The sequence below is a fragment of the Misgurnus anguillicaudatus genome, chromosome 9 (assembly GCF_027580225.2).
Source record: "Misgurnus anguillicaudatus chromosome 9, ASM2758022v2, whole genome shotgun sequence".
Classification (NCBI taxonomy): domain Eukaryota; kingdom Metazoa; phylum Chordata; class Actinopteri; order Cypriniformes; family Cobitidae; genus Misgurnus; species Misgurnus anguillicaudatus.
Genome location: NC_073345.2, coordinates 16297342 through 16315882, shown reverse-complemented (window position 1 = coordinate 16315882; position 18541 = coordinate 16297342). Strand labels below are relative to the sequence as shown.

General features: G+C 36.9%; 2 protein-coding genes across 11 annotated transcripts in view; both read left to right on the top strand.

The window, feature by feature from the left end:
- The window catches only part of ppp3ca (protein phosphatase 3, catalytic subunit, alpha isozyme), a 74819-nt gene extending 64353 nt beyond the window's left edge, over nucleotides 1-10466 (top strand). For 2 of the 3 annotated variants that reach the window (XM_055179448.2, XM_055179450.2), the window contains 3 exons: nucleotides 1128-1225; nucleotides 1669-1719; nucleotides 8650-10466. In XM_055179448.2, the coding sequence (XP_055035423.1) occupies nucleotides 1128-1225; nucleotides 1669-1719; nucleotides 8650-8828 (328 nt within the window). In that variant the 3' untranslated portion in view covers nucleotides 8829-10466. The remainder of the gene's footprint in view (nucleotides 1-1127; nucleotides 1226-1668; nucleotides 1720-8649) is intronic. The other variant, XM_055179449.2, reaches the window with a different exon arrangement.
- Nucleotides 10467-12914: 2448 nt separating this feature from the next.
- Nucleotides 12915-18390, top strand: ecscr (endothelial cell surface expressed chemotaxis and apoptosis regulator). 8 transcript variants are annotated; one of them, XM_055179459.2, is made up of 10 exons: nucleotides 12920-13261; nucleotides 13697-13780; nucleotides 15450-15566; nucleotides 15680-15736; nucleotides 15936-16037; nucleotides 17223-17333; nucleotides 17398-17496; nucleotides 17582-17615; nucleotides 17770-17840; nucleotides 18094-18390. In XM_055179459.2, exons 1-10 carry the CDS (start codon nucleotides 13198-13200, stop codon nucleotides 18192-18194), a joined length of 840 nt encoding a protein of 279 aa, XP_055035434.2. In that variant the 5' UTR covers nucleotides 12920-13197; the 3' UTR covers nucleotides 18195-18390. The 8 variants fall into 8 exon arrangements, with proteins under 8 accessions (XP_055035436.2, XP_055035437.2, XP_055035434.2 ...); XM_055179460.2 differs by having other exon boundaries at nucleotides 12921-13261; nucleotides 15683-15736; XM_055179458.2 differs by having other exon boundaries at nucleotides 12927-13261; nucleotides 15447-15566; nucleotides 15683-15736.
- The last annotated feature ends 151 nt before the right edge of the window (nucleotides 18391-18541 follow it).

Here is an 18541-nt window from a genome sequence, read left to right as displayed (position 1 = left end):
ATAATACTCAGACTTGCCTTGTGTCCCTTTAACTCATTCACTGCCATTGACGAGTTATCTCGTCATTTATGAGTTCATATTTAACTAATAAATATGCCTTTTTGGACGAATTTCAAAGTGAAAGTGTAATACCGCTTTTATCCACCAGATGGCGACAAATCGAATTTATCAAAAACGGAAGTTAAAAAGAGATAATGATTTTTTTTTAACTGCCTTTATGTTTGATAGTCATTCTGAGTCTGATCTCTAACATAAATTCCTTTACAAAAACGCTATTTTTTTAAGCTTTTTGCTCAAAATGTTGTATTTTTGAAGAGAAATATCCTTATTTCAGTAGTTAAATTAAGTAGAAAAAGTAAATATATAATGAAACGTTTTTTCCCCATTTTGTTTGTTTGTTTATTGTTTGTTTGAAAGCAGAGGGTGTGTTCTTTAATTTGATATAATTTGTATGTTTATATATTTATAGAAAATGATTTTTCCTGCAAGGAATTTTGTGAAAATTTTGTTAAAATCACAAAAATGCAGGTGGGCAACTTTTCTCAAAAAGGCTGGCGGTAAATGAGTTAATAAATCCCTCCTAAAACGTGCTAGCTTACGCTTGTCAACATTGCCTCCGCTGCTCTTTTTGCCTCCAGCTAAGCCCCGCCCACCCAGAGACGCTGCAATGTTTAAGGGGTCTATAAACCGGCTGCCAAACCTCCCTTCACATAGTGGTGATTTAAAACAAAACATTTGTTATTTTTGACAAGGTATTTGTTCCAGAGTTCATTTTAGCCACTAGTCAGACCATTAAACAAACAGAAACCGGAAGTAAAGTTCAGACCAGACGCATAACCACGACAATGCACGTGCGTCCGATAAAATTCTTGCCTTGTTGCCAAATAACACGGCGGTGATCCATCTCTCTTCGTCTTTTGGAAACCAAAACATTTTTATTTTCAACAACAAATTTGTTTCAGAGGTCAGTTTAGCCAGACCTGAACAGAAGTTAACTTCAGTAACGTGTGTACATCCAATAAAAGTGTCTGTATCTTGAATGCACGTAACGTCTGCCAATTGCACATTATACATTGATATGTTGATATTGATATAATAATACTAATGTTCTTATCTCATCCTGGCAGAGAGGAAAGTGAAAATGTCTTGACACTGAAGGGTCTGACACCTACTGGCATGCTGCCCAGCGGTGTGCTGTCCGGAGGCAAACAAACTCTACAGAGCGGTGAGCTCACGACCCAATACTGGGCGTGTTTATGGTTTTTGTCTCTTTCTTTCTTTCTCTCACTCTCTCTCCTCTCTTTCTCTATATGTGTCTGTCTCTTCCACCTGTCCATCATCTGTCTCTCTCTGTATCCTCTGACAAACTCCAGGCTTTGGGTGATTCGCTCGTCGTTCCCCCAAAGCGTGGACACATTAGTGGGCCGGTTTACCCATAGCTGGTAAGCTGGGGTGAGAATGAGTTTCTGTAGGGTCCATACGGTGTCTGTAGCACAGTGAGACTCCTGTAGAGTGCGAGTGGCTGAGGATATTGTCTGCGTCTGTGGTCCATAGTCTGGTTGGCATGCATGCAGGGATAGCCCAGTGCCCGTGCGCGAATGCTGCCTGCGCATTACTGCTATTGCATGGCTTGTTCAGGTGTAACACACTCCACTCCTCTCCCTCCAGCAACCATCGAAGCCATTGAAGCCATCGAGACAGAAGATGAGGACGGAGAAGGTAATTCCAGGGCTTAGCCACACACTCTAACCAGCTAACACACCACACAGAGAGGAGACGATATGGGTTAAGAGAGCATCGTGCACTACAAAAGGGCACAAACACTAGCTTGCTAGCAGTAGCTTACAGTTTGGCTGTGTCTGAAACTGATGCTGCTTCCCAGTTTGCCTCCATCATGCACTAAAAGTATGCACTGGGAAAAGAATTTACATTTTAGTGTGTAACAAAATAGCATGAACACTAACACGTAATGATGTACATTGTGATCAGTAAAGGGATAGTTCAGCCAAAAATGAAAATTCTGTCATTTACTCCCCCTCATGTTGTTTTAAACCTGTATGGGTCTCTTTATTCTGTTGATCACAAAAGAAGATATTTTGATAAATGATTGCAAGCACACAGTTGATGGTATTCATAGTATTTGTTTTTCCTACTATGGAATTAAATGGGTACCATCAACTCTGTATAAACACATTTTCACTTTTGGGTAAACTATCCCTTTTTGAGTGTACTATCTCTTTAACACTCAACACACATCAAAATTCATCTCTTTGGATAAAAGGTGGGGTGCATGATCTCTGAAAGCCAATGTTGACATTTGAAATCACCTAAACAAACACACCCCCTACCCGAATAGAATCTGGACCTTTTTTTGATAGACCCACCCCACACATACACAACCCAGGCATGATGTTGGATTGTAGACATGCCCCTTACTGCTGATTGGGTACAAGTGTGTTTTGGTATTCGGCCCGACTCCCTTTTCCAAATCGTTTTTCTAAAATCATGCACCCTGCCTATTAAGCTTTTCTTTATTTGTTATTTCTTCAGTAATGATATGAATGATTATAATCATAAAATAACGAATTAATCATTAATTAATTCTGTATAGCATCATTAACTCTTTCGCTGCCATTGACGAGATATCTCGTCAATTAAGAGAAAACGCTTCCCCAACAATGACGAGATTTTCCGTCTTTCCGCACTTCCGGAACTTATACAACCCGGAAGTAGCACCTCACGTGAAAAAGAAATAACTCTGTGTATGTTTTAAAGATCGCTCTCCATCTGATCTCTATCAAAAGTCCTTCGCAAAAATGGAATTATCTCAGCTTTTTGCTCAAAATTGGGTGTTTTTGAAGAAACCTACCCATGTTTGAGAGGTGATTACAAGAGAACTAATGAAGGTAGGATGAACGGCTTTTTTGTTTGAAAGCAGAGGGTCTGTTCTTTCATCTGTTGTTTGTTTATATATTTAAAGAAGAACATTTTCTGGAAGGCATTAAACTTTTGTGAAAATCATGAAAAATGCTGGCGATGGCTGGCAACTTTTTTTAAAAATCCTGGCGGGGAAAGAGTTAAACTTCAGCCAATATCAGCCAATAGGCTGTGCATGGATCTACACCTTGAATTTTCACTGGATAAATAAGACTTTGCGGGTGCTAAATTTCAACATAATAATTTTAAATTTTAATACTACTCAGGATGTATGGTAGCCTAAATGAATTGGGACGCAGGGTGAAGGTTGGTGCCTTGCACGAGTGATTTAAAGGTGCTGTGTGTAAATTCTAGAAGGATCTATTGACAGAAATGCTATATAATATACATAACTAAATTTAGTGGTATATTAAGATCTTACATAATGAACAGTTATGTTTTATTACCTTAAAATGAGTCTTTTATCTACATACAGCCCTTACATTAAAGTCGCCGACATGTTTCTACAGTAGCCCTAAACGTGGTGGTTACCGTTGTTTCTCTATGCGTTTCGAATGGGAGGGGTGAACGGTGGACTGAGCCGCGGATTGCAATTCGCAATCTCACTGCTAAATGCCACCTTTCGCTGTAAATTGTGAGAATTAACAGTACAATATAAAATTAAGTATATTCCATAGGGTGGTCCTTATTTTTTCACTTTTAAAGGTTCATGCTCTCACCCCACCAATATGTTTGAATAAATAAATAAATATTGACCATATTTTTCAATATTAATTAATATTTAGAGGTTGCTCACGACCTTTGAAGTTTAACACATTTGTGTATTATGGTAGCATGTATAATTGTTTAATAATATATACTTATTAAAACAATAGACAGGCAGCAATGGACTTATTTGAGCATGCTCCATGCAATTAAAACTCCTGTTTTAGTTGTTATATGTCTTTCAAAGCAAGAAAGCTTCAATGTGAATGAAGCACAGTAGACAAATACACTGAGACAACGGCTGAAGCAACACGAAGCAAGTCCGCTGTATGGTTACTCGGATCCAAAGTTACCCTCTAAGAAGCAAGTTTTATGTGTGTTGTGCGTTTTTAAATGGTACAGTTTTTGCAAAAATACGTGATTTCAGAAATATTCAAAGGCTTTGAGCAACCTCTAAAATAGATATTGTAGGAACAATTAAAAATTTTGCACATTGTGTTTTTATTGGTATCCTACGGAGCCCCTAAGGCAGTGCTTCTTAAATAGTGGGGCGGGACCCCCAGGGGGGGCTCGAAGTGACACCAGGGGGGGCGCGCAAGACCCTGGGGGAGAATACTTTTTCAGGAAGTGATTTTTTTTTGCACTGTCACTTAAATACATTACACCACATTGACTCTGATATTTTTTTATTTTTATTTATTGATTTTTTTTAATTTATTTTTTCAGTATCAAACGGTGAAAAATATTATTCTTTAAACAAGGATAGATTTTTTTTTCAGGCAAATTGATGCATTTTAAGTCTTTTCTGTTACAGACTAAAAAATGTTAATACAGTTATTCTTTGCTGTGAGTTGATCGATATTTCTTTTTTTGTGTTTTCTTTAATGTTAATAAGGATACAATGTTTTGCAGATGTGTCATTTTATAGATAAATTATACTATTTACAGTCGCGGCGGAGAGTTGGGGGGGCGCGAAATGTTTACATCTTCCTGGGGGGGGCGCAACAGAGAATAATTGAGAAGCACTGCCCTAAGGGGACATGGAGCAAAAATTAAATAAAGTTTAGTTTTGCGTGCGCACGTGAAAGTTTCGCTTTTGCGTGCGCACGTGAAAGTTTCGCTTTCACGTGCACGTGCAAAATGAAGGTTTCGCGTGAGCACATTAAACTAAACGTTAGATTTTTTTTACTCCAGTGTCACCTAAGGGCAAGGGCGTAGGTTTGATTCTGGCATTGGTGGGGACATAAATAAAATGGTCGCATTGCAAAAACTGTTTATCACCGTTTACTTGAAATAAACAACAGACAACTCAGTATGCACTTTACTCAGTGACATCTCACTCGCTACCCCCGGTGCCATCCCAAATTTTATGTACTATAATAAACAATTTGTTATGTCCTAGAGCCTAATAAACAGTAACTGTTAAAGTCTTTGTCAAAAAAAAGAAAATCACAACATATATGAATTCATATTTACTGTATAACAATGAAGAATATGCAATTAATATTTAATTCTTAATTTAATTTTGCCAAAAAAAATCCCAGTGTTGAAGTTGGTATGTATATCATGCTGTTTCCTGAACAACGTTTATTAATGTTTCTGTAGTTCACATTAAATCTTCTTTTCATTAACAGACATTTAATCAGTGTGAAAAAATAGTTTAAGTTTAAAATGCAACCTTACATTATGTCTACATCTGTGCAAGTAATGACCACAGTGCAGTAATGTAAAGTATTCAGCAATCATGACATGAATTCATGTTTTTACCATGTTGAGGTTATTTTCTTTCATGGATTAAGGACCCCCTAAATAACCTTGCCACCCCATTAATATAAGGTTGACAAAAGTTTGCAACTCCTCAGGTTAACATGGGATTGTCGTGTATTGGTGAAAACACTGTCCTTGTGCATTAAACAGTTACAGTGGGTATAATAATACTTTCTTCCTTACTTACCTGTAGCCCGAATAATCACGCGCGTCTTGTTGAGTGAACTTTGGCGCGTTGTACAAAGTGAAACCATCCTATCACACGTAGCGAGTAAAGGCATAAAGTGATGTGAGTAAGAGCGGCGGGACACAAGAAATGCTAATCCAATCATATTAGCAATGTGAGTAGAGAGGCGGGACTAAAGAAATGCAAAGCCAATCATATTATCGATGTGAGTTACGGAGGTGGGCATTGCAGAGAACGAAAGCTGTTAACCGTTTGTGTACCACATAGAGCGTCATTTTTACAGAACGGGATTCCGAAAGATTTCTAATCTCATTTAAATGATTCCTGAAAAAATAAGTAAAAAATAGAAAACACAAGAATAATACGGACATCAGTGGTTATATATAAATACAGATTAATTGTTTGGTCAAAATTATTGCTAGGGACAATTCAGTCTTTCCTGAATATTGCTAGGGACATGTCCCTAGCGTCCCACCCAAAATCTACGCCCATGCCTAAGGGGCTCGTTAATATCCTAAAACATTTAGCGAGTGAGAGTTGAACATTTTAAAAAAAAATGACCCATTATAAGGACCACCCTAATATTCCAATTATTATAATGCACTTTTAAATTGCCCATTAAGTTTGAAAAATATCAAGCCCCTAAGGTGACATTGGAGTAAAAAAAATCTAAAGTTAAGTTTCATGTGCTCATGTGCTCACGTGAAACGTTCATGTGCAGAATTTTGTTTACTCATGTGAAACTTTCGCGCACACGTGAGACTATCGCGCACGCACATGAAAGCGAAAGTTTCACGTGAGCATGCAAAAGTTTCACATGAGCATGCAAAACTAAACGCTGTAGTTTCACATGCGCACGCGAAAGTTTCACATGAGCATGCGATAGTTTCACGAGAGCACACGAAACTAAACTTTATTTAATTTTTACTCCAATGTCACCTTAATGGCTCCGTAGAAAAACACGACTTGTTTTTTTGTCTTAGTAGAACTGATATTAATGTAACCGATGTCTGTAAATAGTGTAAATATAGTGTTACAGTAATTTATTTATATTGTTTCAGAAAATCATGAATCAATCATAATTCTGATTCAATAATTCAGTTGTCATCACTGAAACATATTCTTATGCATTTAAATGTTTTACTTTAAATATTGTTGAACATAATTCAAAAAGTGAATTTAAAAATCCCCTTTTATATCTAAAATAAATGTTGCTTAAAGGCTTTATAATATAGAGATACTAATAGTTTTGCATAAAGTTGCTCCAAATGTCTTCCATGAAAAAACCTTAACATCACGTGATTAAGCAATATCGCTCGAGTAGGCGTGTGATATAGCTCTATATCATCACGGCTGTGATTAGGGCAGTACGGCCTCGTGCCGGAGGCAATCACAGTCGTGATGATATAGAGCTATATCACACGACTCCGAGAGCGATATTGCTTTTATACAACAGTTCGACGGCACACGTTTGAAAAACGAAAACTAGAAAACAACAACGGAGTTATTTTAAAAGGCTCTTTGTTTGAGAACTACTTCTTCCGCCACGGATTTGAGGGCGGCCAGAATGACAGGTAACACTTTCGGCTGCTTTGAATCTCATAACAACTCAATGGACGGAAAAGCCGTTTCTTTATATTACCGTTTCTTGGTCACAAAGTGTAGTTTTAAGATTAGTTCAGTCGACAATGTATATGTATTATATTTAAATCTGCAGTCGATTAGTAAAGATAGCGCCTGTTTGAACGTTTGCTTAGTGAGATTCAGTACGAATGAGAACCAAAGCATGAGCGGACGTCAGTGTTCACTCGCCCCGCTGACCACCGCCCTCTCTGGGTTACATTTCTGACAGAGATACCCTGGCTCTCATGTTGGCCTTGTTTGTTTATGATCGTCAAAATGAGATCAAATCAGCAGTATTTGGTGTCATGATAAAACTATTACTTGTTTTTTTATTCATATTTAGTGTCTTTTGTGTTGTTATTGTTTTGGCGTGAGGTAAAAGTTAATAAAACTATACTTGTATAACGTTGCTATTGCTTTCCCATTTACTCTTGACGCGATACGAGCACTCGATTATTATTAAACTTTGTTCTTGTCAGTACTATATAAAACGGTTTTTTATAAGTGTCAGAGAGATGTTTTTGCATGCTGCTTATAAATATATCAGTGGCGATATCTCATAACATGTTTTAATAGTCACGTCACGATAAAGTAAATGATCAATGTCCACATTTAAAAGCTGCGGTGCTTACCTGCAGTTCCACGGTGTTTTCGCGTTCTGAGAAGAGATATTGCTCCAGAAAAAAAATTTTTTTACATTCCTCTTTCCATGTGTTAATCGTCCACACGATGTGACAAGACATAAATTCCATTAAGTTTAACGTAACATCCAAGAGCGCTGATCTTTGACGGAATAATAACTTCCGATTGGGATTCACACACTGATTCACGAGCTAGTGAACTAATGAGACACACGGAGAGTGATTCAAAACAGTGTGTTTGTGTGTGTCCGTGTGTGGGCAGTTTTTGTGTAACTGTTGTGTAATATAAAACAAAGGTTTTACTTTCACCACATTCTTCCTGTAAACGCGGCGCTTTTCAGACTTTGGACACGGCATTTATGCAACTAAAGTGGTGGTTGCTAGCATTCATTTTATAACATGCATGATGGTTTGAGATCTAAACTGGAGGCATGTTTATTTGATATGCTGTGTTTTTGGCCAACATGACTGGAGTGTGGTCATATAGCATGTGATAATCTTCATCAGGATCTCTCAGCCAACCAGAGTGTGTTCCTCTACTGCAACCTCAGCAGCTCATCTCAATGATACGCTGAAGGGGACACAGTTTTGATATCTTATACAGTAGTACTGACAACAGGCAAAACAGTGTTAGTGGAAAACAGTTAGGGCTGCACCATTGCGAAAGAAAAAAGTCGTATTGTCGATTAATACTATGCTGTATATTAATTGTGCAGCCCTAACAAATTGAGTCATTAAGTCCTGATGGAGTCCCGCTGTTTATTTTGTCTTTTCCTGTCTCCCCCACAGCCATCCGCGGCTTCTCTCCTCAGCACAAGATCACCAGCTTTGAGGAAGCTAAAGGTCTGGACCGTATCAATGAGCGCATGCCCCCCCGCAAAGACGGGGTCAACCACGTGGGCCACTCTATGGGCAAGATGAACATGTCCGAGACCAACGGCACCGACGACAACAGTAACATCCAGTGATGAAACGGCTGCCCACCCACCTGCACCCGTTGAGTCCATGCCACCCCACGATGCATGGCAGGACATCGCCAAACTCGTGATTTAAGGCCTCCTGCTTCCCAATGATCACTTACACATCCCTGCTCCAATGTTTAATTCGAGATCCAGACTTAAAATCTTTCACTGAAGTGGGTGAGAGGCGGAGTATTGTCTTGTTTACGGTTTCGCAGCAGTATACCATGCTGATTTCTGCCTGTTCTCTGGGAACAGTGGGGTGGGGGGGTGATTTGCCTGTGAAGGGCTGAAAGTGTCTTTATCAGAGAGGGGGCGGTCTTAAGGGCAAAACCTGCCAGTTCCTTTTTTTGACTCCGCCCATATGCGGGCGGGGTTTAGGAACTCTCTCTCTTAAGCTGATCCGTGTAGTTCATCGGTGCGGTCGTTGAGCCTGTACCAGTTCCACGCACACGTTTTCCTTTCTGAAGTTTTCTTTCATGATCCCATCTCATAATGAAACTAGCTTACTGTTGAAAATGTTTTGCTACTGGTATTATTAAAAACACGATTTGAACGTTTGTAAGAAAAGACATTTAACGACAAAATGTGTACATTTTATTACTTACTGACAATGCAATCTTACCTGGGGGGTTTTATTTATTGATTTTGTGTTTGGTAAGATGCCATGCAGGTGGTAAAGGGCGGAGCTTAGTGGTGCTGTTCGTCCACTGTAGACTCTTCACATCAAAAGCACCATTCGGATGAAGAAGTACTGCAGGAAAGCTCAACCTTTGGCGCCACCTTCCTGATTGTTTCTCACCTGCCTGTAATTCGAAAACGAGTACATTTCGCAAATAAATAAATAATATATAATATTATAAATATATATACAATGATCTGAGACAATGATTTTTAACAGCATCTATGGTACTGAACGCATCAGTGCATGCAGTTAAGTTCCTTATTGATATGTGAAATTATAATTGTGATGTGTTTCAATATGGTAGACTTGAATTATTTCCCTCTTCAAGTTATATTTGTAAAGGTCTAGTTTGTTTTTATATCTATAATAATATACATATATATATGATTTTGTAATCTTTTATTTGATTGATTGATATCATTTGATCGTTTATTTATTTTTGTATAGTTTTGCTGTACAGGCACTGGCGCTCTTTTCATTTCCTTTTGTTCGTTCGCTTGTTTGTTTGTTTGTTTGTTTCCATTTCTTTTCTTCGTTCAGTTGGTGTACAGAAGTTGTTCAGTAGTGTGAATGAACATATTACTCGGTGAAAAGCAACATTCAGGCTGCCAAAGCATGATCGCATGGTTTATTCAAATGTAAACAAATTGGACACAAGGAAAATTTAGTGTCTCACTTTGAAGAGGACAACTATATTATCATTATGATTCTTGATGATATTCTTATTATTCTTACAATTAAGCTTACAGTACTTTCATTTCCACTGTTTTTGATCCTTGTTTGGTCCAGATGTGGTTTATTTCAAAGGAGGAATTTTATGGATTTGTGACGATTTTTCTTGTAATTTTCTCTGGAACTGAGTTTTCGCATTTAACTTCCTAAATGAAAACACATATTGTAAGCATGCCCTATGGGACAAATCACTTTTTTTACTCTTGAATAAAATATGCATGAACTAAAAATGGCGTTCCCCTTTTCCTGCTGGACTAAATGATTGTGACCCAGTCAGGGAAAACCCAGCTTATGTTTTGTGATGTATAGTTTTTCTACATAAAATCATCCTACAGATATACTTTAACTGAATAAGATCAATGAAATCAAACTTTGATGCTCCTGATCTCATTATTAGATTATAAGACTTCGGACTGGGTTACCCAGATAGCAAAATTGCTGTGGCCCAGATCTGTCTCACATCTGACACTTTCATCTGGCCCACTTTGGGCATGGAAAGATGGCACTTGAGTGGTCCACCCCTGTTTTCCAGATCTTTACCACAAGCAAGCCATGGAAATGCCACATGTCAGCCATGCACAAAACAAATAATGCAGATCTGGCCCAAATATGGGTAACATTTTATTTAAATTTTGGCCCAGACCCAACACCTTGCTCTGGCCCACATACCGCATGGAATGATGGCCCTTGGGTGGTCCACTTCAGTCTGCCAGATCTCAACCACAAAGAAGCCAGAGCAATGCCACATGTCAGCCAAATGCTGCAATGCATCATGCACTGCGACATGGATCAATAATAAACTTTTTACAATTTTCTTTGTCACCATGGTTGAGATTCATACTCTGATTCTTGATGTTTGTGTCCCAAATATACAATGGTTAATTTTGTCCAAAGTTTCAAAAACTCCTTAAAGGCACACCGCGGAACTTTTTGCCCACTAGGGGGCGCTAGACACGTATTTTTCACGCCTAGCGCCCCTAGAGGCCACAAGCGCCGCAGCACTGTCGCAAAGGAAAAGAACTGGCCAACCTTAAAACTAAACTAAAAACTAAACATTTAAACTAAACACGCTAAATGATCAACATTTTGAGGCATCAGGGAGAAACGCAGTCATGTTACAACTTTCTGATGAGGAACTCGTGGCAGAAGCCATTTCTCAATCTGAAGGTTGCAGCCTCCGGATGTCGTATTTCTAAGCTGCATACGTCATCAAAACTCTCTTATTTCAGAATATTAACAATTATAAAGTTGACTATTATACTTAGTTAATCGTAAATTGTTGCAATATGCTTATGACTTGCAAATGTAATGCTCAGTTTACGTTAATAAACCAGGCTTGATGACGTGTGCAGCCTGCATGTTTGACCTCCGGAGGCTGCAGCCTTCCAATTGAGAAACGACCAGAAGTATTTCCTTGCCTTTTTCGAAACAAATATTGTTGCATCGTCTCTCTCTCCCTCGACACCAGGATTTTCCGCAATGGCGCTTGTTTTTCCTCTATTTTGTGCTCCAAATCGAAGTAAACCGATGTGTTTAGGTCTGCCGCTTTGTAATACGTCACGTGAGTGACAGCGGAACGCAGCAAATGAGGAAGAGAGAAGAGAGAAACGCTCAGATCTGATTGGTGAATGAATAGGGATTGGTGAATAAATAGGGTTTGGTTTTACACTGTGTGAGTTTGAGCACGTTTGACTGCTATAGCATCCTGGATTGTAATGTAAATAAATAGACAGTAAAAGAAAGGTAAATACGTGAACATGTGAATGCAGCATCTGAATACAGGGAACTATATGCAAGATAATCGCCGTCATTTATAAAGAAGATCGCATTTATGTATGAATCAAGATCGTGAGTTTATATAAAAAATTGCCTTAAAGGGGTATCAAACCTTGCCCGTGTCATAGGTCTGTGACACTAACAGGGTGCCACAGAGTCATATAATAGAAGTTGCTCTCTACACTCCTTAAGTAGCCTCCAGCAAAATTCACGTAAAAAAAAATTGTGCGGTTTAAAGATTTTAAGTCGATGTACTATCACAAGGGTCTTGAAAATTTATTATGAAGGTTGAAATATACATGGTGTAGCTTTACAGACAAACTGCTGTGAAAGTGCTGGATCTCATACATATTATTGACAGAAAAGAAACTTTTGATGAGCAAATCAATTAATTAGAATATGATTTTTACCATTATATACCAACCACCACAGAATTGCTGGGCCATATTCACTATTCATATTCAGATGACATGTTGCCGTGAGCACCGCATCTTTGCCTAAAAAGGCCCACATGTGATTTGATTTATTTGGCCTATTTGTGCTATTTTACATGTGAGCCACTTTAGGTCCACATCCCTTTCATTCGGGCCATAAGAAGGCCAGCAGTGCTGCATCTTTGCTTGAAGTGGCCCACATGCGCTTGCTATCTGGGTATAAAGACATGGTGGCCATTGCACTCTGTGGTTTCCATGGTTGAGAATTTAGCCAAAATATTTCCTCTTGTGTGTGTGTTTGGAAAGACTCAATGAACCTAAGATGAACTTTTTTGAATAGTATACATATGTGCAATTTGTAATTAAAAATTATAAATTGAAACAGAGTGTTGGGTTTAAAGCACTTAACTGGTGAAGGCTTTTTCCATGAGGGCAGTCCACCTGCTTCCTGCTATTCTTCCACAGGAAACTTGGGGGCCTACAGTAACCTCTCCCTTAAACCAGGGCTTGGTACACACAGCCATGCACACGCTTCTCAGCAGGACTTTATTATAATATTATGTGCTTTTACACTACGGCAACTCTCGGAACAGGAAATTGATTCAGACTGATTAATACATCAGCCAAATATACAGACACAGGAACCCGACTAGCCTATGTGGTTTTCTGCTTTATAAGATTTATAAAATACATACTTATATCTGGGAAACATAACAGGGATACGTCGCCTGGTGTTGATTTGGACTGAACTATGGAGCAGCTCTTCTATATTCTGATTATTCCTTATTTAGTATCTTCATCCATCATCTCAGAAGGTAAATCAATCACAAGTCTTATAAATAGGTGTGTTTTGTTACTAGATCTGATACCTCGTGGTTCGGTTTTCTGCTACTTTTGAATTGTGTATCTATTTAGTTTTCCATGACTTATGATGATCTTTAAACATTGCAAGTTGCTTATAAACTTACAGTAAACTAAGTTTCAATTATTGCGATTAACTGGATTACTTAACAAAAGTTTCCTGCTAGTGGATCTTATAATCAAAATACATAAATTATATTAAATATCATGTTGTTCAAAAACATGCAGTGAATACAAAAATGTCAAGTTTATTGCTCAATAAAAATTAAATGTGATTCTTTTCGGACTAAGTGACATTAACTGTGAAAAATAAAAGAATAAATTCTTTAAAAACTAAAGGTTGTTGGCATAAGCTTTAAAAAAACTTTTCTCCCATGTGTTATGTACAGGAAATGACACAAACAACTTAATCACAACTACATCACTACCAAACACAGCCACATTGTCCCCACGTCTCACTTATTTAAGCGCAGGTCAGTATTTTTATTCAGAACTGTTTGGAAAATCCAATCCATTTTACCTGAGGTGGTGTGCTTTACATTCAGCACATGTTATTGGCACATAAAGGATGTTAGCATCTATTCAAAAACTGTCAATTTTACAGTGACTCCATTTGTTTCCAGTAATATTCATTGTGTTTTAATGTTACATAACATTTATAACCATTCTTACGTATTTTTATTTGTGTTTATGACACTTTGCAGCATCTCTATAAAAGTATTGACAACGGCCTATATGGAAATGTGATTAATCAAAAATTCATTACAAGTGACAATTAAAGTTGTAAAATATACACAACTTCAGAGTAATAGCTTTTTGGCAACAACAACTACTATTTTTTAACAACTGATTTTTTTGTCTATCATTTAAGATGGAATTACACTAAAAAGATTTCCATTCCACAATTTATTAACAGTTAACTATCAGCATGCTTTTTGAATTGGATTACATTTAAGTGAATCAAATGAGTGTTTATGATTAAAGAGACAGATTTATTTTTTGCTTCAATACTCTTGTTATTCTGGGATTTAGAAGAATTTGTAAAACATTATAAATAACAATGCTTTATAACTGGTTAATATACCGTATAATGGCATCATTCTGAAAACAAACCCTTAAAGTGACACTCCACGTTTTTTGAAAATATGCAAATTTTCTAGCTCCCCTCTAAAAACAAACGATGCTAATAGCACTAAAAGTGTTTTTTGGCTCGTAATCATAAACAAACCATTTTTAATGCTATATAGCACCTATGAGGCACCTATGAAGAACCATACAGGGGTCATATAGCACCACTATAGCACCACATATGGTTCTAGCACAATATGGTTCTACACAGGTGCTACACAGGTACTTTATCTGTGCTTATATGGCACTTAAAATGGTTTCTCTATGATTACAAGCCAAGAAACACTTTTCATACAATGATCTGAGACGATGATTTTTAACAGCATCCATCAATGGTACTGAACGCATCAGTGCGTTTCAATATGGTAGACTTGAATTATTTCCCTCTTCAAGTTATATTTGTAAAGGTCTAGTTTGTTTTTATATCTTTAATAATCTTTTATTTGTTTTTAGAGTTAAACATTTTTACCATTTTGGAATCCATTCAGCCGATCTCCGGGTCTGGCGGTACCACTTTTAGCATAGCTTAGCATAATCAATTGAATCTGATTAGACCATTATCTTGATACAGCTGCAAAGTCCTTGATTATTATGCCAGAATGAGAGTATAGTTCCTAGCCATATCAGCCTAAACAAATTGCAACTTTTAATTTTCTGTCGGTCTTAGTACACGATGTAGCTACAGAAGAGTCAAGGAAAAATATCGAAACTCTTTGGTTAATTTTAAGCGCAATGCTAATGGTCTAATCAGATTCAATGGATTATGCTAAGCTATGCTAAAAGTGATACAGCCAGACCCGGAGATCGGCTGGATGGATTCCAAAAGGGTAAAAATCACATGTTTAGCTCTAGGGGAGCTGGAAACTGAGCATGGTTTCGAAATAAGGTGGAGTGTCCCTTTAACAAGGGATATTTTTCAGATTATATTTATTATAAATTTATTGAAATAAATGATCTCTGAAGCTGTGTACATAAATATGTCTTGATTTTAATATCTTTGTTTAATTTCAGCAGCCCAATCGTCTTCAGAAAAATCACTGACTACATCTTTCTATAACCTTGTTATGACCAACCACAAATTTCCAACTGTGACCACAACCACCATGACTCTTTTATCTTCCAGGCAAACAGGCAAGAAACAAATATCACTTTAGTAATAGTTTACACTAGCAACAAACATTAATATGCTTGCAACACAAACAATGACACACATGAAAAATAAACATTGCATATCTTTATTAAAGCAGGTACGACTGCTGTGCCTGGTGAAAACGGTCAATCTTCTTTAAACAGGACATCAGGTAGTATTTATTTACCACTGTCGAACTGAATATACTGAAGATTTTGACCTTACATGGCTGTTTTTAGCCATTCTTTAGCCTGTTAGGTAATGTTAATCTTTTATCTGACTTGTCTACCAACTGGAAAATTCTGTGAACTCTGACATAACGGCAAACGTTATGAAAGTCATGAGGTCATAATAACAGCTATTCATTACAGGACATACTACTACTATTATCACCAGCTTACCAATAACAAGTTCAAAATCCTACACTAAGCCAACTCAACATGCTGTCTCATCTTCAGTTGCCAGATTAGCAGGTGCAACCTTTCCTGCTTGCTTTATATTTCTATTTGTAAATAAATAAAGAAAATCATTCAATGTTGTGCATTAGTTTCTCCAGGTACACTGTAACGACCACTTGAAACCTTCTAGACCTCACTGGTCCTCCTATAGGGGCCTGCCCAAAAATATTGTCCAACTCCAGTGCATTTTAGCAATGGCCCTGAGATACAACTTTCTGAAATTTCCATTTCAACATAAGAAACGTATACTTGGGTGATTCTCACGAAAACTTGGTTTTAAAAATGTCAAGCATGAAAATGTAAAAATTGCTTAAATTTACTTTTTTTCCCACCAGACATTGAAAAACAAAGTCTGGAGTAAATGGGAACATTAATTAAAAAACTTTTACTTATCATTTAACACTTTTTGTAACATAATTTAAAAAATTAGTCCTAAAAAATCTCATTACCGCAACAGTCAGAAAACATCAACACTGACATATTTTCAAAATGACATGACAAACCTGAAAGAACTTTGGAGATTCTGCACATGCATTTAAAATCAAAGTATTATGCTTCTATTCATTAAATTAACATTTAATAAGCATCTGTTGCAGTAATGATAATCAAAATGTCGTGTAAGCATTCTGACAAGACAATATTTCAAATTAACTGTAAAAATCTTACCTGGTAGCCATCTTGAAGTAACTGGTCCATGTACTTGGTCACTCAAAATCAAACTTTATTAAAATTCTGTATGTGTGCTTAAACTGTTCTCAAAAAGTGTTGCGGAGGATGAGAACATCAGGCATGGACACATCATTTTCCTCATTTTTCTTCATTATTATTATACATGAATATTCAGTAAAAAATTTTTTGTCATCTAAAGTAGTCTAGCAAAACATCCATTTATTTTTTTTCTTAATATTTTTGTGTTAATTTGATTAAATTACAACATAACGCATGTTCAAACACAGCCGGACACATTGCGGTAATGAGAATTTCAGCAGAAAATGAGATAAAATTTCCAATTATAAATTCTTATGTTGAAATCACACATTGTGCAAGGTAGAACACAGTATTTTGTTAATTCTGATGCTTTTTAATGTAACTATATTACACATTTGAAAGCTAAAATCATTAGTGCCGTGGTGTTTCAATGGTTTCGTGAGAATCACCCACTTACTTAAACTGTATTTTACACTTTTGCTCTGTGTGCAGTGGATGTTTCTGGAAATTCGACCCTTGCAGTTCATTCAAACCTCACCACCTCTGAGGTCACACCTGCACCTGCACAGGACCTGGGCAACAGCCTCACTATGCTTGCTTTTGGTATGTTTAACACTAATGATTTCATGATGCAATGTTTTGCCAGTGCTAAAATATGTCCTTGCAGGTGTAATGAGTCTCATACTCATTTTAATTGTTGTCATGGTGATTCTGGTGACTACCATCAATTTCAAGGGACGGTGTAAAAATACAAAACAACAGGAGGGTGCGTTTCTCCGTCTTTCTGACAGTACTTTTTAAATACACACGGATATAAATTTATCATATGATGCATGGTTATTTCTTCACAGGTATTAAAAATTACGACTCTATGGTTACTGACAGGTAAGGCCTTACAATCCAACGTTAACAACTAAATTACAAGTAAATGAACATGAGATTTTCCTTGTCATTGTAATTTATTATTTATCTCAGACCCTATTTTGCCCTATTGTATATTGCATTAGAGTGTAAAATATTTTTTATTTTTATTTTCAAGCAATATGACAAACAACTGTGATAAAGAGAGCATCACTCTTGTTTCTGTAAGGACAATTAACACAGACTATGGTAAGAACAGCTGAGATTCAAATGTGTGTGTGTTTCATGACTTATAATAAGTAACAGTATGCCATACATTGAATAATTCATTTACTTATTCTACATAAAATCATATAACCTTGATATCTTTAATATTGACTAAGTAAGGTTAAACTTTGATGCTCCTCTTTTCATAATTAGATTATAAGACTTAATCGTTGATTTCACAGAGAGGGTCACATATTAAAAAACCGGTAAACGTGTTTTTTTCATATTTCTGCAGACGCAGATTCTCCTCGAGTCTCGTCAGTTCACAGTACTATAGTGGACAATGAGGAGCAAGAACTTAACAGAGACCTGCTGAACATCAGAGGCGAACTTTAATTTCACTCAGATCACAGAGCAAAGAGAATTGCAGTTCCTGCTTCCTACTCATTTTATATATTTATAATGCTGAATGTATGTGAATAAACAGTGGAGGGTCAGAGAGTTAATGTGATATCACATTTGACAAATGCTCCATTGTTTAATAAAGTTTCATGAATTTCTTTTTCAAATAAAATTGTACATTTGTTTCTAATATTAAGTTTTTATAGAAGAATAATATGGGAAAAGCTCTTAAAAAACAAAATCTCGTGAGCTCCATTCCATTCTCCATCAAAGCATTCCAGGCTTTACCTAAAAATTCCATTACACGGTAAACATGGATTGGGTTATTTATTTTATTTATT